Genomic DNA, 27,902 nt, shown 5'->3' on the forward strand with positions numbered 1-27,902 from the left:
CGCGTGATTAAATAACAACATATTTGCAGAATTGAAGCAGGATCCAGTACTATGAATTTTTTCTCAACATTTTTCTGTTATTGGTGTATTTTTAAAACATTGGGAAGTGTTAGTCCCCACAAGGCAGGTGTTCACACATAGTCCCCACAAGGATGGTAACACGTGTGTGTGTGTTCGCGCGCGTGTGTGTGTGTGTTCGCGTGTGTGTGTGTGTGTGTGTGTGTGTGTGTGTGTGTGTGTGTGTGTGTGTGTGTGTGTGTGTGTCGCGCGCGTGTGTGTGTGTGTGTGTTCGCGCGCGTGTGTGTGTGTTCGCGCGCGTGTGTGTGTGTGTTCGCGCGCGTGTGTGTGTGTGTGTGTTCGCGCGCGTGTGTGTGTGTGTGTGTTTGCGCGCGTGTGTGTGTGTGTGTGTGTTTGCGCGCGTGTGTGTGTGTGTGTGTGTGTGTGTTTGCGCGCGTGTGTGTGTGTTCGCGCGCGTGTGTGTGTTTGCGCGCGTGTGTGTGTGTTCGCGCGTGTGTGTTCGCGCGCGTGTGTGTGTGTGTGTGTTCGCGCGTGTGTGTTCGCGCGCGTGTGTGTGTGTGTTCGCGCGTGTGTGTTCGCGCGCGTGTGTGTGTGTGTGTTCGCGCGTGTGTGTTCGCGCGCGTGTGTGTGTGTGTTCGCGCGTGTGTGTTCGCGCGCGTGTGTGTGTGTGTGTGTTCGCGCGCGTGTGTTCGCGCGCGTGTGTGTGTGTGTGTGTGTGTGTGTGTTCGCGCGCGTGTGTGTGTGTGTGTGTGTTCGCGCGCGTGTGTGTGTGTGTTCGCGCGCGTGTGTGTGTTCGCGCGCGTGTGTGTGTGTGTTCGCGCGCGTGTGTTCGCGCGCGTGTGTGTGTGTGTGTGTGTGTGTGTGTTCGCGCGCGCGTGTGTGTGTGTGTGTGTGTGTTCGCGCGCGTGTGTGTGTGTGTGTGTGTGTGTGTGTTCGCGCGCGCGTGTGTGTGTGTTCGCGCGCGCGTGTGTGTGTGTGTTCGCGCGCGTGTGTTCGCGCGCGCGTGTGTGTGTGTGTTCGCGCGCGTGTGTTCGCGCGCGTGTGTGTGTGTGTGTTCGCGCGCGTGTGTGTGTGTGTGTGTGTGTGTGTGTGTGTGTGTGTGTGTGTGTGTGTGTGTGTTCGCGCGCGTGTGTTCGCGCGCGCGTGTGTGTGTTCGCGCGCGTGTGTTCGCGCGCGCGTGTGTGTTCGCGCGTGTGTGTGTGTTCGCGCGTGTGTGTGTGTGTGTTCGCGCGCGTGTGTGTGTGTTCGCGCGCGTGTGTGTGTGTGTTCGCGCGCGTGTGTGTGTGTGTTCGCGCGCGTGTGTGTGTGTGTTCGCGCGCGTGTGTGTGTGTGTTCGCGCGCGTGTGTGTGTGTGTTCGCGCGCGTGTGTGTGTGTGTTCGCGCGCGTGTGTGTGTGTTCGCGCGCGTGTGTGTGTGTGTGTGTTCGCGCGCGTGTGTGTGTGTGTGTGTGTGTGTGTGTGTGTTCGCGCGCGTGTGTGTGTGTGTGTGTGTGTGTGTTCGCGCGCGTGTGTGTGTGTGTGTGTGTGTGTGTGTGTGTGTGTTCGCGCGCGTGTGTGTGTGTGTGTGTGTGTGTTCGCGCGCGTGTGTGTGTGTTCGCGCGCGTGTGTGTGTGTTCGCGCGCGTGTGTGTGTGTTCGCGCGCGTGTGTGTGTGTTCGCGCGCGTGTGTGTTCGCGCGCGTGTGTGTTCGCGCGCGTGTGTGTTCGCGCGCGCGTGTGTGTTCGCGCGCGTGTGTGTTCGCGCGCGCGCGTGTGTGTTCGCGCGCGCGCGTGTGTGTTCGCGCGCGCGCGTGTGTGTTCGCGCGCGCGCGTGTGTGTTCGCGCGCGCGCGTGTGTGTTCGCGCGCGCGCGTGTGTGTTCGCGCGCGCGCGTGTGTGTGTTCGCGCGCGCGCGTGTGTGTTCGCGCGCGCGCGTGTGTGTTCGCGCGCGCGCGTGTGTGTTCGTTCGCGCGCGCGTGTGTTCGCGCGCGCGTGTGTTCGCGCGCGCGTGTGTTCGCGCGCGCGTGTGTTCGCGCGCGCGTGTGTTCGCGCGCGCGTGTGTTCGCGCGCGCGTGTGTTCGCGCGCGCGTGTGTTCGCGCGCGCGTGTGTTCGCGCGCGCGTGTGTTCGCGCGCGCGTGTGTTCGCGCGCGCGTGTGTTCGCGCGCGTTCGCGCGCGCGTGTGTTCGCGCGCGTTCGCGCGCGCGTGTGTTCGCGCGCGTTCGCGCGCGCGTGTGTTCGCGCGCGTTCGCGCGCGCGTGTGTTCGCGCGCGTTCGCGCGCGCGCGTGTGTTCGCGCGCGCGCGTGTGTTCGCGCGCGCGCGTGCGTGTGTTCGCGCGCGCGCGTGTGTTCGCGCGCGCGCGTGTGTTCGCGCGCGCGCGTGTGTTCGCGCGCGCGCGTGTGTTCGCGCGCGTGTGTGTTCGCGCGCGTGTGTGTTCGCGCGCGTGTGTGTTCGCGCGCGTGTGTGTTCGCGCGCGTGTGTGTTCGCGCGCGTGTGTGTTCGCGCGCGTGTGTGTTCGCGCGCGTGTGTGTTCGCGCGCGTGTGTGTTCGCGCGCGTGTGTGTTCGCGCGCGTGTGTGTTCGCGCGCGTGTGTGTTCGCGCGCGTGTGTGTTCGCGCGCGTGTGTGTTCGCGCGCGTGTGTGTTCGCGCGCGTGTGTGTTCGCGCGCGTGTGTGTTCGCGCGCGTGTGTGTTCGCGCGCGCGTGTGTGTTCGCGCGCGTGTGTGTTCGCGCGCGCGTGTGTTCGCGCGCGCGTGTGTTCGCGCGCGCGTGTGTTCGCGCGCGCGTGTGTTCGCGCGCGCGTGTGTTCGCGCGCGCGTGTGTTCGCGCGCGCGTGTGTTCGCGCGCGCGTGTGTTCGCGCGCGCGTGTGTTCGCGCGCGCGTGTGTTCGCGCGCGCGTGTGTTCGCGCGCGCGTGTGTTCGCGCGCGTGTGTGTGTTCGTGCGCGTGTGTGTTCGTGCGCGTGTGTGTTCGTGCGCGTGTGTGTTCGTGCGCGTGTGTGTTCGTGCGCGTGTGTGTTCGTGCATGTGTGTGTAGCACACCATGACAATACAGAATGGCTACGGTACCGAGCAGTGCACGTACAGTGAATTTATGTACTGAATGTAAGTGAGTCTAGGATGGGACAATACATGAACGTAACAGAGCTGGACTGTGTGTGTGCAGTGCACATACACTGAATGCAAGTGTGCCATAATGGTACATTACATGGTGGAATCTGGGTTTCATTTTGGGAAGCCCATGCCTGCCTAGTGAAGACATAAGGTAGAAAAATCCCCCCGACAGACTTGTGTATTGCTGCATTCCTGTGAGCTGGGTGGTACACACTAGAGAAAGGAGTACACTGTACACTTCAAAGAGTGCTCTTTGATTCAGTGAGCGATTACAAGAAGCGGCCTGGACAAATCTCAGGCAGGAGAGGAGGCTGATAAAGGAATCAAAGCGTGGGGCTGGGAGCCCGTGATTAACCTTTTGATGCACACCACAGCAGACTTATATTACTATATTAAAATACTAATAAAATATTTTGTACGCAGAAATGTCAAATGTTACCTTGTAAATGAAGTACCATGGGAAGGCAATTGAGAATTTCACCATACACTATGCAGCAAAAATGCGTACACACACAAGCCCAATACACACACGCCCAATACACACTTCTCCCGACCCCCCCCCGCCCCCCCCCACCACTGCACATACCTGGGGAACCACCGCAGACTTCAGATTCCTTTTTGGTGATCTGGTGTTCATCTGCCTTTCTTCTTCTTCACAAAAAAGCCGGCTCCGTTTCGAAGTCCGGAATGGCTGCAGATACATTACATTGAAAATACATATTCATATTAGCATTGCATATCCTCATGAAATTATTTGATAATCTTATTAATACCTCATAAGTGTCTTTAACATATGAAAATGTTTAATTTCTTTTAGTGAGATTCAACACTTTTCAATGTAAATCTCAATGCAATTATAGACAAACATTTTCCTAGAAGTCAATCAATCTAAAAAACAAAATAAAATGACATGTAAATAGTATATTTGAATTCACCAATCACACGGTTCTTAAAATTTCCTCTAAGAGAATCCAAACCTAACTTCATAAAGATGTCCACTCGCAAAAGAATTTCTGCAGTCTTCCAAGTCAACCATCAAACCATGCAATCTGATATTTTCAAAGCCATTTTTGAGCTATTTATTGCCTACACTCTGTTTAGCTTCATCTCCATTTCCTACATACTTTTTTCCTTTCATATACCATTGCTGTACTGAAAAATGTATTTACTCGTACCTTATTATTTTGTGCTTCCTCAAGCATCTCTATAAAGAGCAGCCCAAATCTCTACCTGAAATATTCAGTTAAGATTACGCAGTCCAGCACTTCCATTCAGAAAATCTCCCTGGTTATGGTCTAATTATTTGTAAAGCTCACTATTACCCAGGAGGTCATTTCAGCACTGAAAAAGGTGCAAATTTAGCCTGGTCTAGGCTTAGTGGGCAAGCAGATTCGAAGAGCTGGGTCTTCAGCTTCTTGTGGAACTCAAGAAGTGAGGTGAAGGCTCTGATGTGAAATAGCAGGTTGTTCCAGGCTTTAGGAGAGATGTAGAAGCCCGGACCCCCGGTCCTAGTTCTACACCTTCAAAGGGTGTGTGTAAATAGGAGTTTGGCTGAGAGAAGGTGTCCGGTGTGTTTGTGAAATGAGATATGGCTATTGAAGTAGGCAGGCACTGTGTTGTGTAGTGCTTTGAAGGAGTCTGCTAGGTGTTTGAACTGGGCTTGTTTGTGTCTAAGAAGCCTGTGGGGCTCCCTAAGGTGCAGTGTGATGTGCATGTGGTATGGTAGTTGTAATATGATTCTAGCTGCAGAATTCAGAATCTTTTTTGCTGAACCCAGCGTAGAGGGTTTTCACATAGTCCAGCTTTCTTGTGACAAGGGCTTGTGTGACGGTTTTGCGGGTGGGATCCATTTTAAATAGGCAAACTTGTGAAACTAACTGTCAATGACAATTTGGAGTGGATGGTGGGTTTGGGTCTTAGGTTGTATGGCAACCAGGTGGAGTTCTACAATGACAGGGTTTTCTCCCCAAGGATCAGGACTTCTGTCTTGTCTGTGTTGAGTCCGAGACAGTCTGTTTTCATCCAGTCAGCCACTTCAGCCATGCAAGCAGGTAGTTTGGTCCAGGTGTTGGGGCTACCGCTGAGCCTTGCCCAGGCCTGGTCGCCCCCACGCTCCTCCTGCTGCCTGAAGTTCCTGCTTCCTGTGCTTCGCCTAGGGCGACCCAGCCGCCGCTGAGCCGCCCGCCCGCACCCGACTTTCCCGCCGCTGCCTCCCTGCGGCCCCACCCCCCGCCAGCCCATTGGCCGCCCCGCTCCCACCACCCAGCTGACCCTCCCTCCCGGCTACCTTCTTATGTCGCCCCCACGCACGCGCAGCGTTCACGCGCCAAAGGCGCGCCGGAGGCGCGCCAAAGGCAAGCCCGTCTGCGCCCGTCCGCGCCTTGACCGCGCCCAGCGCCAGAACCCCTGGCCCCCGCAGAGGCCATCCCACCCGCCGGACTTACGCCGCCGCCACCCTCAACGCACTCAACACCGGCCAGATCCACGGATGCTACCGAGCCACCCCGCGACGCTCCCACGGACCCTTCAGCTGCCAATCCTGCAACTTCTCCTGCATCCGGACCGGCACCACTCCCGCCAAGCCGAGCGCCAGCAGCAACTACCTGAAGTGCATCCTGCTCAACACCTGCTCCGTCCACAGGCACGCCGTGGAACTCTGGAACCTGCTCGACACCACATCTCCAGACGTCTCCTTCCTCACGGAAACTTGGATGAACGCCTCCTAAGCGCCCGACATTGCCATCGCCATTCCGGACAGATACAAGATCACCCGGAGGAACCGCGTCAACCAGACTGGAGGAGGCATCGCCATCGTCCACAAGAACACCATCCGCATCACGACCAACTCCGATGACACCCTCACAGCCGCCGAACAGCTTCACTTCCAGATACACACCGACCCCAAGACCACACTCAGAGGCACCCTCATCTACAGACCCCCGGGACCTCGCACACAATTCAGCGAAGACATCGCATACTTCATCAGCCCACACGCCCTCTCCTCCGCTGACTACATCCTCCTAGGGGACCTCAACTTCCACCTGGAGAACAACAAGGACAGCAACACCACCACCCTGCTGGACAACCTCGGACTCAAGCAGCTGGTGAACACCCCCACCCACTACGCCGGACACACGCTTGACCCCGTCTTCTCCTCCAGCAAGGACATCGCCTTCAGCCACTCCACCGGACTCCACTGGACAGACCACAGCTGCGTCCACTTCAGCTTCAGAAGGACCACGACTCACCATCACTCGCAGCCGGTTCCCCGTAGGAGCTGGAACAAGATCACCTCTGACCAGCTCTCCACATCCCTGAACCAGAATCCTCCCGCCAGCTCAACGGACCCCAATCAAGCAGCCAACAACCTCACACAGTGGATCACCAACTGCGCTGACGACCTCGCACCCCTGAAAAACCATCCCAGCAGGCCCGGCAGCAAGAAGGCTTCCTGGTTCAACGACGATCTCAAGAACTCCAAGAAGAACTGCCGCACCCTCGAGAAAGCCTGGCGCTAAGACCCGACTACAGACAACATGACTGCCCTCAAGCACGCCACCCGCAAACACCACCAGCTGATCCACACTGTAGGAGAGTAGGGTCTGCTATCCTATGGTCACCCCAAATTTTTGCTTTTTGCTTCACTGGTTTTTGACATATTGAGGCTGTGGGCCTGCCAATCAGACCCCCAGCCTGCTGTTCTCTCTACTAAATTAAAACTATGCACCCTAGGTGCATAACCAATTGGAAGTGGATCACCCTGTCAGCCCCTGTACCAGTGTACACTAGGTACCCAGGGCATTGGTGTACCCAAGGCCTGCCAGGGGCTGCAGCATGTATTATGCCACCCCAGGCTTGGCCTAATGTAGGAGAGTAGGGTCTGCTATCCTATGGTCACCCCAAATTTTTGCTTTTTGCTTCACTGGTTTTTGACATATTGAGGCTGTGGGCCTGCCAATCAGACCCCCAGCCTGCTGTTCTCTCTACTAAATTAAAACTATGCACCCTAGGTGCATAACCAATTGGAAGTGGATCACCCTGTCAGCCCCTGTACCAGTGTACACTAGGTACCCAGGGCATTGGTGTACCCAAGGCCTGCCAGGGGCTGCAGCATGTATTATGCCACCCCAGGCTTGGCCTAACAATCTGACACAACTGGCTGATCACTCAGCTGGGGTAAGTTGGTGTAATCACCTCTTACTTAGGTGTAGTATACCTATACCTAACCTTAAATGGGACACCTGGTAACCTCTAAGTCACTCCTATGGCAGGCCTTAACAATCCTGAAGGCAGAGTGCTTGGTTCCATGTGAGATGGTGCTCTGGCATGAGCTGAGCCTGTCTGCAGTGGTCGGAACAACTTCCTTCTACTGTTTCCAGATATCGTCATACCATATACTCTTAAGTGCATTATGAACCTCGCGGTTAAATGCTATCTTTGGTTTGGCTTTATCAAAACATGTCGAGTAAGGTGTCATACGAATTGGAATACTAACCCCTCGCCAATTCTGGCGACGGGGTTAGCATTCCACCCTTCTAGAGGGACACGACATGTACAGTACCTGAAACCCGGGTAAAATCAGACATAGCCTCAGCTCCACAAAATGGATGCTGCCACCACAGACACAAGTCTGCCCTCCTGCTGCTGGGAGTCCTTCCAGCTTGGGAGGTGTGGACAAAGGGTTTCCTGCCAGGGGAGGGGCGTGCACCACCCCAGACAGGATTTTGTGTATTGGTCAGGTAGGGCTTGAAAGAAACCAGACATGCCTGTGGCTCACAAGGAGCCTCGGTGCATATGCCAGTTCAAACCGGTCCTGGGGCACACCAGTCCCGGGCCTGGGGCGAGCTGGACAAAGGATTGGGGGTGTAACCACCCCCCTTCCTGGTCCCACCCATAGGGAGGGACCTAGCAGGTAGTCCGGCCCCTAGAATCCGCTTAAAGGTAGGAGCTGTGTCCTAAGACTTCAGACATCCTGGAATCAACTTGAAACTAAGAAGAAGACGGGAACTTCGACATTCTGCTGCACAGAAGACTGAAGAAAATCTCCCCTGTGGTCAGGGAGTGACCACCTTGCTAACGCAAGCACCATCCAGCGAATCACCGTCTGCTTTGCCGCCGCCTCCCGCCGGAGCCCGAGCCCAGAGACTGACAAGACCTGGACCTCCAGACCTCTCACCGCCCGATCCACAGTCCCTGAAAAGAGGAGACCCGTGGAGGCACCGAGACACGTGGAGCCAGCCATCTTGAAACGACTACGACAAGCTGACCAGTGCAACAACCGAGGCTCCCTCCAAGTTGTGCTTTGGGTCCTGAGAAGCCCAACCCTCGAGCAGCATCTGCACCAAAGGTGAGCCCTCCAGCATCTCCACGATCTGCGTGGGGCCCTTCTGCATTTTGCCACTCGACGCGCCTAACCGGTTGCTGGCCCGCTGGCTAGTGGCCATCTTGGCGACGAAATCTACGACAAACACCGCTGGTCTGGTTGCTCCAGACTGGCCCTTGCTCCCCTCCAAAGGAGCAATCCCTCTGACCTTGCTGGTCAGAACCAACAGCTGATTTCCGAATCCTCCTGCAATTGCTTTTGCCAAGGCTTGTTTGCTTCGATCAAGTCGCCGACACCGCCGACAGCGAGAGCCTGCGTGGGACAGCTCGTGAGCCGACTCCTGGACGTCGTCGACCTTCAGGGACCACGTGGCTGCGGAGACAAGCTACCCCTCATCACCTGTTTGCACCCGACATCGCCTGGTACCCACCTGGTGCCACGCTGGTCACTGGCTAGTGACTGTGAACACTGTCCCCTCTGCTTACAGGTCTTCAACATCTCCGATCCACTCTTGGATCCACTGCATCTCTTCCCGACCGACCGCCTGCAGCATCTTTGTCCCAGGCTCAACGGAACAGATAGAAGAAACCCGACGCACTTTGAGGCCTATGCACCCGCTTCCTGTGGGTGAGGTAAAGCTGGTACTCCGGTGCCCATGTGTAGTAATACATCTCTAGTGCCTGTGTTCCAAATCTTAAGTTCCTAGGTCATCCGGAAGATTCCTTTTGCAGTAACTTTGTACTTTTTACGCACCCATTGAAACCTATGGGAGCCCGCGTGTGACTATTTGCTCTGCACACGCCACCCGTGGACCTCCTGGTCACTAACTGACGTTAGCTCCTTGTAGGCCCAGCGATTCTAGAGGCCCTAGGCCTTTTCCCTTTTCTGTTCGTGGTACTTATACCACTATTTTAGTATATGGTTTGAGTGGCCACCAGGGCCTATCCATATAAAGTGCAACTTCTGTGTATTCTACTGTAATCTTGTTTGACGATTTGTGCTCCTGTGCTCATAAAGAGACTAGGGGTTACTTTGAGAAATAAATACATATATATTTTGAATATATATCTGTGTGGTGTCCTTTCATTGGTATAAAAGGGGGTTACTATTGGTAAAACAGCTTGCTTAACACGCATCACGAGTTTAGCCTCAAAGACTGCTTAGCCTACGCTACCACTAGGGCAGCTAGTCCAAAAAGGTTGACTTACAACCACACCATAAGGGTTGCTTGGCATGGTACAAGGTGGTCACTAGAACTAGTGAACAGCATATACCAGGCCAACTTCTCACATTGGTGAGCAGCGGTTGGATTTGAGCTTGCTGTGTTTTACCATTGTAATCTCTTGGTTACCAATTGAAAGATCACATAGGTACCTGTAGGTACATATAAAACAAGATTAGATATACATAAGTTCTACTGAACTTAGTTGTTGTAGAGCAAAGGGAGTAGCACACCCTGACTACAACTACTAGATAGGTTTAGTAGGTAAACCCAAGTGTAGGTAGATTGCAACACATCCACCCACACTTAAGAGCAATGGCCGGGGCAGAGGGGTCCACTGTACCCATCTCTGTTGAGAGTGACCCCCAGAGGGCACCATCCAGCTTTGCTACCCTTAATCAGAATGAGCTCAGGCATTTGGCAACTCTTAGAGGCCTTAAACAGCCCAAGAACCCAAACTCTGCTGAGCTCAGAGAGCTCTTACAGAATGATGAGAATCAGAGAGCACTCAAGAAAGCTTCCCAGTTAGCCCCCTTAGGGACAGGAACAGGAGGCCCCCCTTCTAAAGATGCCACTGAAGTACCCCTTCCCAATAGTCACCCCTTAGATGGGATGCCTACCACAGAGGATGAGAGTGAAAAGGATACTGACAGTAGTGAGGATGAAGGGAGAACTAGCCCAGTGCCAAGTATTATACTTGGCCCAGCTAAACCAAGGCTATTGGGGACTGACAGTGGGTTCAACCCACTGGATCTCCCCAGTGGACTTAACACAGGGCTTGGAAGGCAAAGGAATCGCTCAGGTGACTCCAATGCTTCCCATGGCTCTAGAGGCTCTCAAGGTCACTCCAGGAGAAGGATGACCACCCCTCAGAGGAGGGAACATGAGGCCAAGATGCAAGAGGCCCAGCTGAGGATCAGGAAGCAGGAGCTAGAAGTAGCCCTGATGGAAGAGAAACTTAGCAAGGCTAGACAGCATAAAGAGAGTGGGTCTATACCCACTGGTGGCAGCATTGTCCCTAAGGACAAAGATAGGGTTTTCGACAATAGAAACCTGTCTAAGGTTGTGCCCCCCTACAAAAGTGGGGATGACATCCACAAGTGGATAACTGCTCTTGAGAGAGCCTGCAAAGTACAGCAGGTTCCTGAAGATCAGTGGGCAGCAATCCTCTGGCTCTCCTTTGAAGGAAGAGGCAGAGACAGACTCCTCACTGTTAGAGAAGAGGATGTCAGAAACTACAGAGTCCTGAAGAGTGTTCTGGTAGATGGGTTAGGCTTAACCACTGAACAGTACAGGTTAATGTTCCGAGACACCCAAAAGACACAGACTCAGGACTGGTCTGAATACATTGAATGTGCCACTAAGGCTTTGGAGGGTTGGTTGCTGGGAAGTAAGGTATCTGATTTTACAGGATTGTATAATTTGATGATGAGAGAACAGATTTTAAATAACTGTCAAAACCAGCAACTGCATCAACACTTGGTTGACTCTGATCTGACCTCTCCCCAAGAATTGGGAAAGAAGGCAGACAAATGGGTCAGAACCAGGGTTAAGCAAAAGAACCAGAACCAGGGCCAAGGGGGTGATCAGAAGAAAACAGACCAAAAGGGTGGAGATCAGAAACCTAAAGACCAGAAGTCTTCAACAGGGCCCCAAACTACTGCTAAGGAGGGTGGGTCCCAACAGTCCAAGAAGAAGAAAGAAGGTCAGAAGAAACCCTGGTGCAATCATTGTAAAAATACAACTCACTGGACTAGTGATTGCAAAAAGGGTGGAGCCCCCAACACTGTTGCCCCTAAGGCACCTGCTCCCAGTACTACTGTTAGCAGTGTTGGTCCCCAGACAAAGGGTGTAGTGGGAATCACTATGGGAACTGAAGGAGATTCTGACTTAGACAGAACCCTTACACAGGCAGTCTTGATCTGTGATGGGGACATTGATTTGTCCCTGACTGTGAGCCCCAGTAACCTGGGCAAGTACAGACAGACTCCTTTAATTAATGACAAAGTGGCTCAAGCCTACAGGGACACATGTGCCAGTGTCACTATGGTGACACCAGGCTTTGTGGATCCTGGACAGTACATACCAGGTGAGAACTACCTGGTGACCAATGCCAGCAATGCCACTACTTCACACAGTGTGGCAGTTGTTAACTTCTCATGGGGAGGGGTAACTGGCCTCAAAAGGGTTGTGGTTAGTGCAGACCTCCCAGTAGAATGTTTGTTGGGCAATGACCTAGAGAGTTCTCTATGGTCAGAAGTGGAGTACAGGACTCATGCAGAGATGTTAGGTATATCATCACATGTCCTTGCTGTGACCAGGTCACAGGCCAAAAAGTGCCTCACTGAACCACAGGTCTTGGATCCTGGAACAATGGACCAAGCACCTACCAAGAAGAAGAACAGGAGGGTCAAGGCTGTGCCTTCCCCCCTGCCTCAGAGTGATGATCAGCCTTCCCAGGAAGCTGATCTAGAGGACCCTGAAGGAACTGTCCCTGAAGAGCTTGAACCTGATCAGGTTGAGTTTCTGGGGACAGGGGGACCTTCAAGGGCTGACTTGAGGCAGGCTCAGTTATCCTGTCCCTCTCTTGAACCCCTCAGACAGCTGGCTGCTGCTGAGGCTGCTGGGAATGCTCAAGGTACCCATAAAGTGTATTGGGATGAAGGGCTCCTTTATTCAGAGGCTAGAGACCCCAAGCCTGGTGCAACCAGGAGGTTGGTCATACCTCTGCAATTTAGGGGCTTCCTTCTTACCTTGGCCCATGACATTCCTTTAGCAGGACACTTAGGCCAGAACAAGACTTGGGACAGGCTTGTCCCTCACTTTCACTGGCCCCATATGAATGAAGATACAAAGGAGTTTTGTCGCTCCTGTGTTACCTGCCAAGCCAGTGGCAAATCAGGTGGCACAACAAAGGCCCCCCTGATACCACTACCTGTGGTGGGGGTTCCCTTTGAAAGAGTGGGAATAGACATAGTGGGTCCCATGGATCCTCCCACTGCATCTGGGCACAGATTTATACTGGTGGTAGTGGATCATGCCACCAGGTATCCAGAGGCAATTCCCCTTAGGACCACTACAGCTCCTGTTGTGGCCAGGGCCCTGCTGGGAGTATTCTCCAGAGTGGGGTTTCCTAAGGAGGTAGTATCTGACAGAGGTACCAACTTTATGTCAGGATACTTGACAGCTATGTGGAAGGAATGTGGTGTCAACTACAAGTTCACCACCCCTTATCACCCACAATGCAATGGGCTTGTTGAGAGATTCAACAAGACCCTAAAGGGTATGATCAAAGGATTACCTGAAAAGCTCAGGCGAAGATGGGATATCCTTCTACCCTGCCTTCTGTTTGCTTACAGAGAGGTCCCACAAAAAGGAGTTGGCTACAGCCCCTTTGAATTGTTGTTTGGGCACCCTGTGAGAGGCCCACTGTGTTTGGTGAAGGAAGGATGGGAGTTACCTCTCAAAAAGCCTAAGCTAGACATAGTGGACTATGTACTTGGTCTCCGCTCCAGGATGGCTGAGTATATGGAGAAGGCATCTAAAAACCTTGAGGCAAGCCAGGCCTTACAGAAAGCTTGGCATGACCAAAAGGCTGTCTTGGTTGAGTATCAGCCAGGACAGAAGGTATGGGTGTTGGAGCCGGTGGCCCCAGCAGCACTCCAAGACAAATGGTCTGGACCCCATACAATCCTGGAAAAGAAGGGAGAGGTCACCTACTTGGTGGACCTAGGAACTCCCAGGAGTCCCCACAGGGTACTCCATGTTAACAGGCTTAAAGCATATGTTGACAGGGCAGACATGGGCTTGCTCATGGCTACAGATGAGGGACAGGAGGAAGAGAGTGACCCTCTCCCAGACCTGTTGTCTCAGAACCCTGAAGATGGCTCAGTTGAAGGAGTGACCCTTGGAGGCAACCTCACTGCCCATCAGCAGACTGAATGTAGACAGGTTCTACAATCATTTTCACATATGTTTTCCTTGATACCTAGTCAAACTGACTGGTGTACCCATGTTGTGGACACTGGTGACAGTCTGCCTGTAAAGAACAAACTTTACAGACAACCTGACCACGTCAGGGACTGTATAAAGGCTGAGGTACATAAAATGCTGGAATTAGGTGTCATTGAACCCTCAGAGAGCCCCTGGGCTAGCCCAGTGGTTCTGGTCCCCAAACCTCACACCAAAGATGGCAAGAGAGAGATGAGGTTCTGTGTGGACTACAGAGGACTCAATGCTGTCACCAGGACAGATGCACACCCTATTCCAAGGGCAGATGAGCTCATAGACAAACTAGCTTCTGCAAAGTTTTTGAGCACATTTGACTTGACAGCTGGCTATTGGCAAATCAGGTTAGCTGAGGAGTCTAAGGCCAAAACAGCATTCTCAACCCCAGGTGGGCATTATCAGTTTGTGGTGATGCCCTTTGGTCTGAAGAATGCACCTGCCACCTTCCAAAGGCTGGTGAACCAAGTCCTTACTGGGTTGGATGACTTTTGCGCAGCATATCTTGATGACATTGCTGTCTTTAGTTCCACCTGGGAGGATCACCTGATCCACCTGAAGAAGGCTCTTGAGGCTCTGCAAAGGGCAGGCCTCACTATCAAGGCTACTAAGTGCCAGATAGGGCAGAGTAAGGTTGTGTATTTGGGCCACCTTGTAGGTGGGGGCCAAGTTCAACCACTGGAGAGTAAGATACAGTCCATCAAGGATTGGTCCCCTCCAACCACCCAGACTCAAGTTCGAGCTTTCTTGGGCTTGACTGGGTATTACAGGAAGTTTGTTAAGAACTATGGGTCCATTGTGACTCCTCTTAATGATCTGACATCCAAGAAGATGCCCAAAAAGGTTCAGTGGACAGTAAGCTGTCAAAAGGCATTTGATGACCTGAAGGAGGCCATGTGCTCTGCACCTATCCTGAAAAGTCCTGACTACTCCAAAGAGTTTATTGTCCAAACAGATGCTTCTGAGTTGGGTGTGGGAGCTGTGCTGTCACAACTTAATGTAGATGGTCAAGACCAACCCATTGCTTTTATTAGCAGAAGGTTGACCCCCAGAGAGAAGAATTGGTCAGCTATTGAGAGGGAGGCCTTTGCTGTGGTGTGGGCCCTGAAGAAGCTGAGGCCATACTTGTTTGGCACTCACTTCAAGATTCAGACCGACCATAAGCCCCTCTTGTGGCTAAATCAGATGAAGGGTGAAAACCCCAAACTGCTTAGGTGGTCCATTTCCCTACAGGGGATGGACTTTACAGTGGAGCACCGGCCAGGTACTGACCATGGGAATGCAGATGGTCTCTCCAGGTACTTCCACTTAGGACATGAAGACGAGACTGGTCAAGGCTAGTTTAATGTCCCAGCGTTTGGGGGGGGGTTGTGTAGGAGAGTAGGGTCTGCTATCCTATGGTCACCCCAAATTTTTGCTTTTTGCTTCACTGGTTTTTGACATATTGAGGCTGTGGGCCTGCCAATCAGACCCCCAGCCTGCTGTTCTCTCTACTAAATTAAAACTATGCACCCTAGGTGCATAACCAATTGGAAGTGGATCACCCTGTCAGCCCCTGTACCAGTGTACACTAGGTACCCAGGGCATTGGTGTACCCAAGGCCTGCCAGGGGCTGCAGCATGTATTATGCCACCCCAGGCTTGGCCTAACAATCTGACACAACTGGCTGATCACTCAGCTGGGGTAAGTTGGTGTAATCACCTCTTACTTAGGTGTAGTATACCTATACCTAACCTTAAATGGGACACCTGGTAACCTCTAAGTCACTCCTATGGCAGGCCTTAACAATCCTGAAGGCAGAGTGCTTGGTTCCATGTGAGATGGTGCTCTGGCATGAGCTGAGCCTGTCTGCAGTGGTCGGAACAACTTCCTTCTACTGTTTCCAGATATCGTCATACCATATACTCTTAAGTGCATTATGAACCTCGCGGTTAAATGCTATCTTTGGTTTGGCTTTATCAAAACATGTCGAGTAAGGTGTCATACGAATTGGAATACTAACCCCTCGCCAATTCTGGCGACGGGGTTAGCATTCCACCCTTCTAGAGGGACACGACATGTACAGTACCTGAAACCCGGGTAAAATCAGACATAGCCTCAGCTCCACAAAATGGATGCTGCCACCACAGACACAAGTCTGCCCTCCTGCTGCTGGGAGTCCTTCCAGCTTGGGAGGTGTGGACAAAGGGTTTCCTGCCAGGGGAGGGGCGTGCACCACCCCAGACAGGATTTTGTGTATTGGTCAGGTAGGGCTTGAAAGAAACCAGACATGCCTGTGGCTCACAAGGAGCCTCGGTGCATATGCCAGTTCAAACCGGTCCTGGGGCACACCAGTCCCGGGCCTGGGGCGAGCTGGACAAAGGATTGGGGGTGTAACCACCCCCCTTCCTGGTCCCACCCATAGGGAGGGACCTAGCAGGTAGTCCGGCCCCTAGAATCCGCTTAAAGGTAGGAGCTGTGTCCTAAGACTTCAGACATCCTGGAATCAACTTGAAACTAAGAAGAAGACGGGAACTTCGACATTCTGCTGCACAGAAGACTGAAGAAAATCTCCCCTGTGGTCAGGGAGTGACCACCTTGCTAACGCAAGCACCATCCAGCGAATCACCGTCTGCTTTGCCGCCGCCTCCCGCCGGAGCCCGAGCCCAGAGACTGACAAGACCTGGACCTCCAGACCTCTCACCGCCCGATCCACAGTCCCTGAAAAGAGGAGACCCGTGGAGGCACCGAGACACGTGGAGCCAGCCATCTTGAAACGACTACGACAAGCTGACCAGTGCAACAACCGAGGCTCCCTCCAAGTTGTGCTTTGGGTCCTGAGAAGCCCAACCCTCGAGCAGCATCTGCACCAAAGGTGAGCCCTCCAGCATCTCCACGATCTGCGTGGGGCCCTTCTGCATTTTGCCACTCGACGCGCCTAACCGGTTGCTGGCCCGCTGGCTAGTGGCCATCTTGGCGACGAAATCTACGACAAACACCGCTGGTCTGGTTGCTCCAGACTGGCCCTTGCTCCCCTCCAAAGGAGCAATCCCTCTGACCTTGCTGGTCAGAACCAACAGCTGATTTCCGAATCCTCCTGCAATTGCTTTTGCCAAGGCTTGTTTGCTTCGATCAAGTCGCCGACACCGCCGACAGCGAGAGCCTGCGTGGGACAGCTCGTGAGCCGACTCCTGGACGTCGTCGACCTTCAGGGACCACGTGGCTGCGGAGACAAGCTACCCCTCATCACCTGTTTGCACCCGACATCGCCTGGTACCCACCTGGTGCCACGCTGGTCACTGGCTAGTGACTGTGAACACTGTCCCCTCTGCTTACAGGTCTTCAACATCTCCGATCCACTCTTGGATCCACTGCATCTCTTCCCGACCGACCGCCTGCAGCATCTTTGTCCCAGGCTCAACGGAACAGATAGAAGAAACCCGACGCACTTTGAGGCCTATGCACCCGCTTCCTGTGGGTGAGGTAAAGCTGGTACTCCGGTGCCCATGTGTAGTAATACATCTCTAGTGCCTGTGTTCCAAATCTTAAGTTCCTAGGTCATCCGGAAGATTCCTTTTGCAGTAACTTTGTACTTTTTACGCACCCATTGAAACCTATGGGAGCCCGCGTGTGACTATTTGCTCTGCACACGCCACCCGTGGACCTCCTGGTCACTAACTGACGTTAGCTCCTTGTAGGCCCAGCGATTCTAGAGGCCCTAGGCCTTTTCCCTTTTCTGTTCGTGGTACTTATACCACTATTTTAGTATATGGTTTGAGTGGCCACCAGGGCCTATCCATATAAAGTGCAACTTCTGTGTATTCTACTGTAATCTTGTTTGACGATTTGTGCTCCTGTGCTCATAAAGAGACTAGGGGTTACTTTGAGAAATAAATACATATATATTTTGAATATATATCTGTGTGGTGTCCTTTCATTGGTATAAAAGGGGGTTACTATTGGTAAAACAGCTTGCTTAACACGCATCACGAGTTTAGCCTCAAAGACTGCTTAGCCTACGCTACCACTAGGGCAGCTAGTCCAAAAAGGTTGACTTACAACCACACCATAAGGGTTGCTTGGCATGGTACAAGGTGGTCACTAGAACTAGTGAACAGCATATACCAGGCCAACTTCTCACACCTAACAATCTGACACAACTGGCTGATCACTCAGCTGGGGTAAGTTGGTGTAATCACCTCTTACTTAGGTGTAGTATACCTATACCTAACCTTAAATGGGACACCTGGTAACCTATGAGTCACTCCTATGGCAGGCCTTAACAATCCTGAAGGCAGAGTGCTTGGTTCCATGTGAGATGGTGCTCTGGCATGAGCTGAGCCTGTCTGCAGTGGTCGGAACAACTTCCTTCTACCGTTTCCAGATATCGCCATACCATATACTCTTAAGTGCATTATGAACCTCGCGGTTAAATGCTATCTTTGGTTTGGCTTTATCAAAACATGTCGAGTAAGGTGTCATACGAATTGGAATACTAACCCCTCGCCAATTCTGGCGACGGGGTTAGCATTCCACCCTTCTAGAGGGACACGACATGTACAGTGCCTGAAACCCGGGTAAAATCAGACATAGCCTCAGCTCCACAAAATGGATGCTGCCACCACAGACACAAGTCTGCCCTCCTGCTGCTGGGAGTCCTTCCAGCTTGGGAGGTGTGGACAAAGGGTTTCCTGCCAGGGGAGGTGCGTGCACCACCCCAGACAGGATTTTGTGTATTGGTCAGGTAGGGCTTGAAAGAAACCAGACATGCCTGTGGCTCACAAGGAGCCTCGGTGCATATGCCAGTTCAAACCGGTCCTGGGGCACACCAGTCCCGGGCCTGGGGCGAGCTGGACAAAGGATTGGGGGTGTAACCACCCCCCTCCCTGGTCCCACCCTTAGGGAGGGACCTAGCAGGTAGTCCGGCCCCTAGAATCCGAATAAAGGTAGGAGCTGTGTCCTAAGACTTTAGACATCCTGGAATCAACTTGAAACTAAGAAGAAGACGGGAACTTCGACATTCTGCTGCACAGAAGACTGAAGAAAATCTCCCCTGTGGTCAGGGAGTGACCACCTTGCTAACGCAAGCACCATCCAGCGAATCACCGTCTGCTTTGCCGCCGCCTCCCGCCGGAGCCCGAGCCCAGAGACTGACAAGACCTGGACCTCCAGACCTCTCACCGCCCGATCCACAGTCCCTGAAAAGAGGAGACCCGTGGAGGCACCGAGACACGTGGAGCCAGCCATCTTGAAACGACTACGACAAGCTGACCAGTGCAACAACCGAGGCTCCCTCCAAGTTGTGCTTTGGGTCCTGAGAAGCCCAACCCTCGAGCAGCATCTGCACCAAAGGTGAGCCCTCCAGCATCTCCACGATCTGCGTGGGGCCCTTCTGCATTTTGCCACTCGACGCGCCTAACCGGTTGCTGGCCCGCTGGCTAGTGGCCATCTTGGCGACGAAATCTACGACAAACACCGCTGGTCTGGTTGCTCCAGACTGGCCCTTGCTCCCCTCCAAAGGAGCAATCCCTCTGACCTTGCTGGTCAGAACCAACAGCTGATTTCCGAATCCTTCTACAATTGCTTTTGCCAAGGCTTGTTTGCTTCGATCAAGTCGCCGACACCGCCGACAGCGAGAGCCTGCGTGGGACAGCTCGTGACTCGACTCCTGGACGTCGTCGACCTTCAGGGACCACGTGGCTGCAGAGTCAAGCTACACCTTCCTTCCTGTTTGCACCCGACATCGCCTGGTACCCACCTGGTGCCACGCTGGTCACTGGCTAGTGACTGTGAACACTGTCCCCTCTGCTTACAGGTCTTCAACATCTCCGATCCACTCTTGGATCCACTGCATCTCTTCCCGACCGACCGCCTGCAGCACTTTTGTCTACAGGCCCCACGGAACAGATAGAAGAAACCCGACGCACTTCGAGGCCTATGCACCCGCTTCCTGTGGGTGAGGTAAAGCTGGCACACCTGTGCCCAAGTGTAGTATTACATCTCTAGTGCCTGTGTCCCAAATCTTAAGTTCCTAGGTCATCCGGAAGATTCCTTTTGCAGTAACTTTGTACTTTTTACGCACCCATTGAAACCTATGGGAGCACGCGTGTGACTATTTGCTCTGCACACGCCACCCGTGGACCTCCTGGTCACTAACTGACGTTAGCTCCTTGTAGGCCCAGCGATTCTAGAGGCCCTAGGCCTTTTCCCTTTTCTGTTCGTGGTACTTATACCACTATTTTAGTATATGGTTCGAGTGGCCACCAGGGCCTATCCATATAAAGTGCAACTTCTGTGTATTCTGTGGTAATCTTGTTTGACGATTTGTGCTCCTGTGCTCATAAAGAGACTAGGGGTTACTTTGAGAAATAAATACATATATATTTTGAATATATATCTGTGTGGTGTCCTTTCATTGGTATAAAAGGGGGTTACATTTGGTAAAACAGCTTGCTTAACACGCATCACGAGTTTAGCCTCAAAGACTGCTTAGCCTACGCTACCACTAGGGCAGCTAGTCCGAAAAGGTTGACTTACAACCACACCATAAGGGTTGCTTGGCATGGTACAAGATGATCACTTTAACTAGTGAGCATCATATACCAGGCCAACTTCTCACATTGGTGAGCAGCGGTTGGATTTGAGCTTGCTGTGTTTTACCATTGTAATCTCTTGGTTACCAATTGAAAGATCACATAGGTACCTGTAGGTACATATAAAACAAGATTAGATATACATAAGTTCTACTGAACTTAGTTGTTGTAGAGCAAAGGGAGTAGCACACCCTGACTACAACTACTAGATAGGTTTAGTAGGTAAACCCAAGTGTAGGTAGATTGCAACACATCCACCCACACTTAAGAGCAATGGCCGGGGCAGAGGGGTCCACTGTACCCATCTCTGTTGAGAGTGACCCCCAGAGGGCACCATCCAGCTTTGCTACCCTTAATCAGAATGAGCTCAGGCATTTGGCAACTCTTAGAGGCCTTAAACAGCCCAAGAACCCAAACTCTGCTGAGCTCAGAGAGCTCTTACAGAATGATGAGAATCAGAGAGCACTCAAGAAAGCTTCCCAGTTAGCCCCCTTAGGGACAGGAACAGGAGGCCCCCCTTCTAAAGATGCCACTGAAGTACCCCTTCCCAATAGTCACCCCTTAGATGGGATGCCTACCACAGAGGATGAGAGTGAAAAGGATACTGACAGTAGTGAGGATGAAGGGAGAACTAGCCCAGTGCCAAGTATTATACTTGGCCCAGCTAAACCAAGGCTATTGGGGACTGACAGTGGGTTCAACCCACTGGATCTCCCCAGTGGACTTAACACAGGGCTTGGAAGGCAAAGGAATCGCTCAGGTGACTCCAATGCTTCCCATGGCTCTAGAGGCTCTCAAGGTCACTCCAGGAGAAGGATGACCACCCCTCAGAGGAGGGAACATGAGGCCAAGATGCAAGAGGCCCAGCTGAGGATCAGGAAGCAGGAGCTAGAAGTAGCCCTGATGGAAGAGAAACTTAGCAAGGCTAGACAGCATAAAGAGAGTGGGTCTATACCCACTGGTGGCAGCATTGTCCCTAAGGACAAAGATAGGGTTTTCGACAATAGAAACCTGTCTAAGGTTGTGCCCCCCTACAAAAGTGGGGATGACATCCACAAGTGGATAACTGCTCTTGAGAGAGCCTGCAAAGTACAGCAGGTTCCTGAAGATCAGTGGGCAGCAATCCTCTGGCTCTCCTTTGAAGGAAGAGGCAGAGACAGACTCCTCACTGTTAGAGAAGAGGATGTCAGAAACTACAGAGTCCTGAAGAGTGTTCTCGTTGATGGGTTAGGCTTAACCACTGAGCAGTACAGGTTAATGTTCAGAGACACCCAAAAGACACAGACTCAGGACTGGTCTGAATACATTGAATGTGCCACTAAGGCTTTGGAGGGTTGGTTGCTGGGAAGTAAGGTATCTGATTTTACAGGATTGTATAATTTGATGATGAGAGAACAGATTTTAAATAACTGTCAAAACCAGCAACTGCATCAACACTTGGTTGACTCTGATCTGACCTCTCCCCAAGAATTGGGAAAGAAGGCAGACAAATGGGTCAGAACCAGGGTTAAGCAAAAGAACCAGAACCAGGGCCAAGGGGGTGATCAGAAGAAAACAGACCAAAAGGGTGGAGATCAGAAACCTAAAGACCAGAAGTCTTCAACAGGGCCCCAAACTACTACTAAGGAGGGTGGGTCCCAACAACAGTCCAAAAAGAAGAAAGAAGGTCAAAAGAAACCCTGGTGCAATCATTGCAAGAATACAACTCACTGGACTAGTGATTGCAAAAAGGGTGGAGCCCCCAACACTGTTGCCCCTAAGGCACCTGCTCCCAGTACTACTGTTAGCAGTGTTGGTCCCCAGACAAAGGGTGTAGTGGGAATCACTATGGGAACTGAAGGAGATTCTGACTTAGACAGAACCCTTACACAGGCAGTCTTGATCTGTGATGGGGACATTGATTTGTCCCTGACTGTGAGCCCCAGTAACCTGGGCAAGTACAGACAGACTCCTTTAATTAATGACAAAGTGGCTCAAGCCTACAGGGACACCTGTGCCAGTGTCACTATGGTGACACCAGGCTTTGTGGACCCTGGACAGTACATACCAGGTGAGAACTACCTGGTGACCAATGCCAGCAATGCCACTACTTCACATAGTGTGGCAGTTGTTAACTTCTCATGGGGAGGGGTAACTGGCCTCAAAAGGGTTGTGGTTAGTGCAGACCTCCCAGTAGAATGTTTGTTGGGCAATGACCTAGAGAGTTCTCTATGGTCAGAAGTGGAGTACAGGACTCATGCAGAGATGTTAGGTATATCATCACATGTCCTTGCTGTGACCAGGTCACAGGCCAAAAAGTGCCTCACTGAACCACAGGTCTTGGATCCTGGAACAATGGACCAAGCACCTACCAAGAAGAAGAACAGGAGGGTCAAGGCTGTGCCTTCCCCCCTGCCTCAGAGTGATGATCAGCCTTCCCAGGAAGCTGATCTAGAGGACCCTGAAGGAACTGTCCCTGAAGAGCTTGAACCTGACCAGGTTGAGTTTCTGGGGACAGGGGGACCTTCAAGGGCTGACTTGAGGCAGGCTCAGTTATCCTGTCCCTCTCTTGAACCCCTCAGACAGCTGGCTGCTGCTGAGGCTGCTGGGAATGCTCAAGGTACCCATAAAGTGTATTGGGATGAAGGGCTCCTTTATTCAGAGGCTAGAGACCCCAAGCCTGGTGCAACCAGGAGGTTGGTTATACCTCTGCAATTTAGGGGCTTCCTCCTTACCTTGGCCCATGATATTCCTTTAGCAGGACACCTAGGCCAGAACAAGACCTGGGACAGACTTGTCCCTCACTTTCACTGGCCTCATATGAATGAAGATACAAAGGAGTTTTGTCGCTCCTGTGTTACCTGCCAAGCCAGTGGCAAATCAGGTGGCACAACAAAGGCCCCCCTGATACCACTACCTGTGGTGGGGGTTCCCTTTGAAAGAGTGGGAATAGACATAGTGGGTCCCATGGATCCTCCCACTGCATCTGGGCACAGATTTATACTGGTGGTAGTGGATCATGCCACCAGCATTCAAGGAACGACTAGACAACGACTCACACAACAGCAAGGAACTCTTCAGCATCGTCAAAGAGCTCTCCAACCCCAGCGCCGAAACCAACGCCATCACCCCCTCGCAAGAACTCTGCGACTCACTCACCTCATTCTTCCACAGCAAGATCGCCAACATACACAACAGCTTCGGCACACAGCCCACGCACCCTACCACCGAACCGACGCACCCCACCACCACCCTCTGCGCCTGGAACCCGGTCAGCACCGAAGACACCATCCACACAATGAACACCATCCACGCCGGATCACCAACCGACCCATGCCCCCACCACGTCTTCAACAAGGCCGCCTCCGTCATCGCACCCCAACTCCGAGACATCATCAACTGCTCCTTCAACACCGCCACCTTCCCGGAGAGCTGGAAGCATGCAGAACTCAGCGCCCTCCTGAAGAAACCTTCAGGAGACCCCACCGACCTCAAGAACTACCGCCCCATCTCGCTCCTCCCTTTATCTGCCAAAGTCATCGAGAAGACCGTCAACCGACAGCTTGCCGCCTTCCTCGAGACTAACGGATCCCTCGACCCCTCGCAGTCCGGCTTCCGTGCCAATCACAGCACCAAGACCGCCCTCATCGCAGCCACTGACGACATCCGAGCCCTGATCGACAACGGGGAAACAGCGGCCCTCATCCTCCTGGATCTCTCCGCAGCGTTCGACACGGTCTGCCACCGCACCCTAGTACAACGCCTCAGCAACGTCGGAATCCAAGGGAAGGCTCTGGAGTGGATCATCTCGTTCCTCGCCAGAAGAACCCAGAGAGTTTGCCTCCCCCGTTCAGATCCGAGGCCACCCAAGTCATCTGTGGCGTACCACAAGGATCTTCACTCAGCCCCACCCTCTTCAACATCTACATGAGCCCCCTCGCGGCCATCGCACGCCAACACAACCTCAACATCATCTCTTACGCCGACAACACTCAGCTGATCCTCTCCCTCACCAACGACCCAGCCACCGCCAGAACTAACCTACACGAAGGGATGAAAGACGTAGCCGAGTGGATGCAGAACAGACGTCTGAAACTGAACTCAGACAAGACGGAAGTCCTCATCCTGGGACCATCTTCCTCCGCCTGGGACGACTCCTGGTGGCCCCCTGCCCTGGGGAGCGCACCCAAACCATCGGACCACGCACGCAACCTGGGCTTCATCCTGGACTCCTCCCTCTCGATGACCAGACAAGTGAACGCCGTCTCATCCTCATGCTTCAACATCCTACGCATGCTCCGTAAGATCTTCCGATGGATCCCCACCGAAACCAGGAAGACGGTCATCCAGGCACTCGTCACCAGCCAACTGGACTACGGAAACACCCTGTACACTGGAACCACAGCCAAACTACAGAAGAGACTCCAACGCATCCAGAACGCCTCCGCACGACTCATCCTGGACATCCCCCCGTCACATCCACATCTCCGGACACCTGAGAGACTTGCACTGGCTCCCCGTCAACAAGAGAATCACGTTCCGACTCCTCACCCACGCACACAAGGCTCTCCACGACCTGGGCCCCAGGTACCTCAACAACCGCCTGACCTTCTACACTCCCACCCACGCATCCGAAGAACCACCATGGGAGGAAGATCCTTCTCCTACCTGGCAGCTAAGACATGGAACTCCCTCCCCACCCGCCTCCGCCAGACCCAAGACCACCTCTCCTTCAGGAAGCAACTCAAGACCTGGCTGTTCGAGCAGTAGCGGAACCCCCCCCCCCCCCCCCCCTCCAAGCGCCTTGAGACCCTCCAGGTGAGTAGCGCGCTATATAAATTTCTTGATTGACTGATTATTGTCCAAAAGGGAGAGCATAAGCTGGGTGTTCTCAATGTAGGCTAGGCCATGGATGATGCTTGCGAGTGGGATCCCGTAAATGTTGAAGAGGGTCGGGCGGAGTTTGGATCCCTGCAGTACTCCACAGATGAGGCTGCGGTGTGAGTGCCATGCTGAAGGATTATAGTTAGGCTGTCCGGTTTTAGGTTTAAACCTAAAATAACTGATAAAACCCCACTGAAATAGAACTAACCCTCACCAGTGAAAACATATAAACACTGAAAAAACACCGGCACAACTCCAAACTAAATGCTATTCAAAGAAAGGAAAAAGAGAGTGAAAGAGTCATTATTTTCTTCCTGAAGGAGCCAATACAAAGTAACTTTGTTATATAAGCTAGCAGTAGGAAAGACTGGGCTAACATTATTCAGCTTGGGTTTTGTTGTTTAGGGATGGCACTAAAATATCGTTTCTTCTTCCTTTTGATTTTTTTTTAGTTTTGAGGTCTTTGTTCTAAAGATGCAGGGTTAGAAGCATGTTTTAGGTCTTGTTTAATTATTGTATAAACTATAGAGAATCAGGAAATATCAAAATCATATTTGATATTTTGGCTGCGTTTGATTCTTTCCCTGATAGGTAAAATGGCTGGTTTCATAAGAATCTTTCCTAATATGTGGTATCACATTTACCCACAGAGAGTGGGTAAAAACCCTTAATACATCAGCCCCCAGTTTCTAGTGAGTCAGTATTGATAGTGGGTGAATTGCCAACACCTCAGGCTTTAAACATTCAATGCAAGCTATAGTGACAAGTATATGTGAAAAGAGCGCTATCACCAAACATATCGGATAGAGTTGAAAACATAACACCAGACTTTTGGAAAATATGGAACGCAGTGTCACTTGGAATGCTCTGCAAAAAAGGTTCTTTCCAAGTTCAACAAAGATTAGAGTGATATTGTTCGTATTTGCAGTGATTCAGCTATGCATATGAACATTTTGTGTGATGACCTGTGACAATTGATACCTGAGCTGAAGTGTTTTTGCTCCAGCGTGGAGTGCAAAATCCCTCCCTCCGTCACAGACCAAAGATCTCACATACACACATTATCCATACATTCGCTGGTGGGGCCCATAACACCAACATTCACTCAACATTAATCCGTGTTTCTTGGGAGGCGATTATCTTCCAAACACTAGCATGAGAAGGAAATACCACTTTTACCCTAATGAGTGACAAATCTACACCACCTTCTTCTACTCATTAGGCCCTGAACTTCACTTTTAGTATTCCTCTCATAAATCGGGATGGATCAGTTAGTTGCTGATTTAGCTTAATTTCTAATTCTCTAATTAACCTTTCCGTTAACACATTTCAATGACTAAACAATCCAACTCATTTCTGTAAATATTCATTTTCAATCTTTATATTAATATTGCAAATTAAATCATTCATTTGATCAAGTTGCCATTCATATATACCTATTCTGGCTAAATGTCGTCCTCTATGTCAAATCTGGCAGTCTCGCAAATCTATGCCCATCAAATTTAGTAAGTTCAGTTCATCAGGAGTTTGGGCATTAATTCAGTCCGTCAAAGATTCAGGCAAACAGCTATCCTGCAGTGTCACCGTCCTCTCCGTCAGCATAACGTCAGGAAATCGAGAAAGGCCAGAAACGAACCCGCACAACGAGGGGAACCCCTGTAGCATGAATGAAGGTAGAGATTCAGGGGAAAAGGCAAAATGAATACAAAGAAGGGGTCTCTACCTATAGTTTTCTAAACGTACAATGTATCGTTTTTGAATAGATCAACACTAGGACTAAGACAAGGGAAGAAAAACTATTGAGTCAAAACAATCAGAAAAACAATTTTCTAAGTATAATAATATTTTTTAATTTTTTTTAATTAAATCAATTTCAAATGAAAGAATTCAGTACATAATCTGATAAATAATTAAAGCAAAAGAGTTTTCAGGATAACAATAAAGATACTGAACAAGGTCCCAGGCGTACTCAAATACTCAACGACTTACACATTCATACCAGGATCAATCCACAACATCAACACTCAACACATACATTCACATATAAAAAAAGAAGAATGCCCAATTGATGAACAGGGCTCAGTATGTACACAGAATCAAATGAACATTCAAAATCGTGTTAGGCGAGACATGTTCAATTTTGAGGAATAGGAACTTGGGTGGGCCACATGTAGACGCCTTGAATGTTCATTTGATTCTGTGTACATACTGAGCCCTGTTCATTAATTGGGCATTCTTCTTTTTTTATATGTGAATGTATGTGTTGAGTGTTGATGTTGTGGATTGATCCTGGTATGAATGTGTAAGTCGTTGAGTATTTGAGTACGCCTGGGACATTGTTCAGTATCTTTATTGTTATCCTGAAAACTCTTTTGCTTTAATTATTTATCAGATTATGTACTGAATTCTTTCATTTGAAATTGATTTAATTTAAAAAAATTAAAAAATATTATTATACTTATAAAATTGTTTTTCTGATTATGTTTTGAATCAATAGTTTGTTTTCTTCCCTTGTCTTAGTCCTAGTGTTGATCTATTCAAAAACGATACATTGTACGTTTAGAAAACTATAGGTAGAGACCCCTTCTTTGTATTCAGAAACGAACCCGCACCAACCTCTCTATTCTACCATAATTTATAGTAAAAATCATTGACAAATTGTATTAAAAACGGGTCTTCAAATGTTCTGATTGGTCAATTGAAATCGTCTGACAGTATTCCCACCAAAATAAAGTCTCTGAGGTCATTATACTTGATTGTTCCGGTTTTTAGTAGCACATTATTGTTCTTTCAGAAAAGCTGGCTTGTGTCCCAG

At 51.3% G+C, this 27,902-nt stretch overlaps 1 protein-coding gene across 1 annotated transcript in view; it reads right to left on the reverse strand.

The window, feature by feature from the left end:
* Positions 1 to 27,902, reverse strand: part of LIN9 (lin-9 DREAM MuvB core complex component) — a 490,456-nt gene that overhangs the window by 349,970 nt on the left and 112,584 nt on the right. The window contains exon 4 of the mRNA XM_085610417.1: positions 3,689 to 3,793. Coding sequence (XP_085466543.1) covers positions 3,689 to 3,793 — 105 coding nt within the window. The remainder of the gene's footprint in view (positions 1 to 3,688; positions 3,794 to 27,902) is intronic.

Source organism: Triturus cristatus, chromosome 6, assembly GCF_964204655.1.
Source record: "Triturus cristatus chromosome 6, aTriCri1.1, whole genome shotgun sequence".
Classification (NCBI taxonomy): Eukaryota; Metazoa; Chordata; class Amphibia; order Caudata; family Salamandridae; genus Triturus; species Triturus cristatus.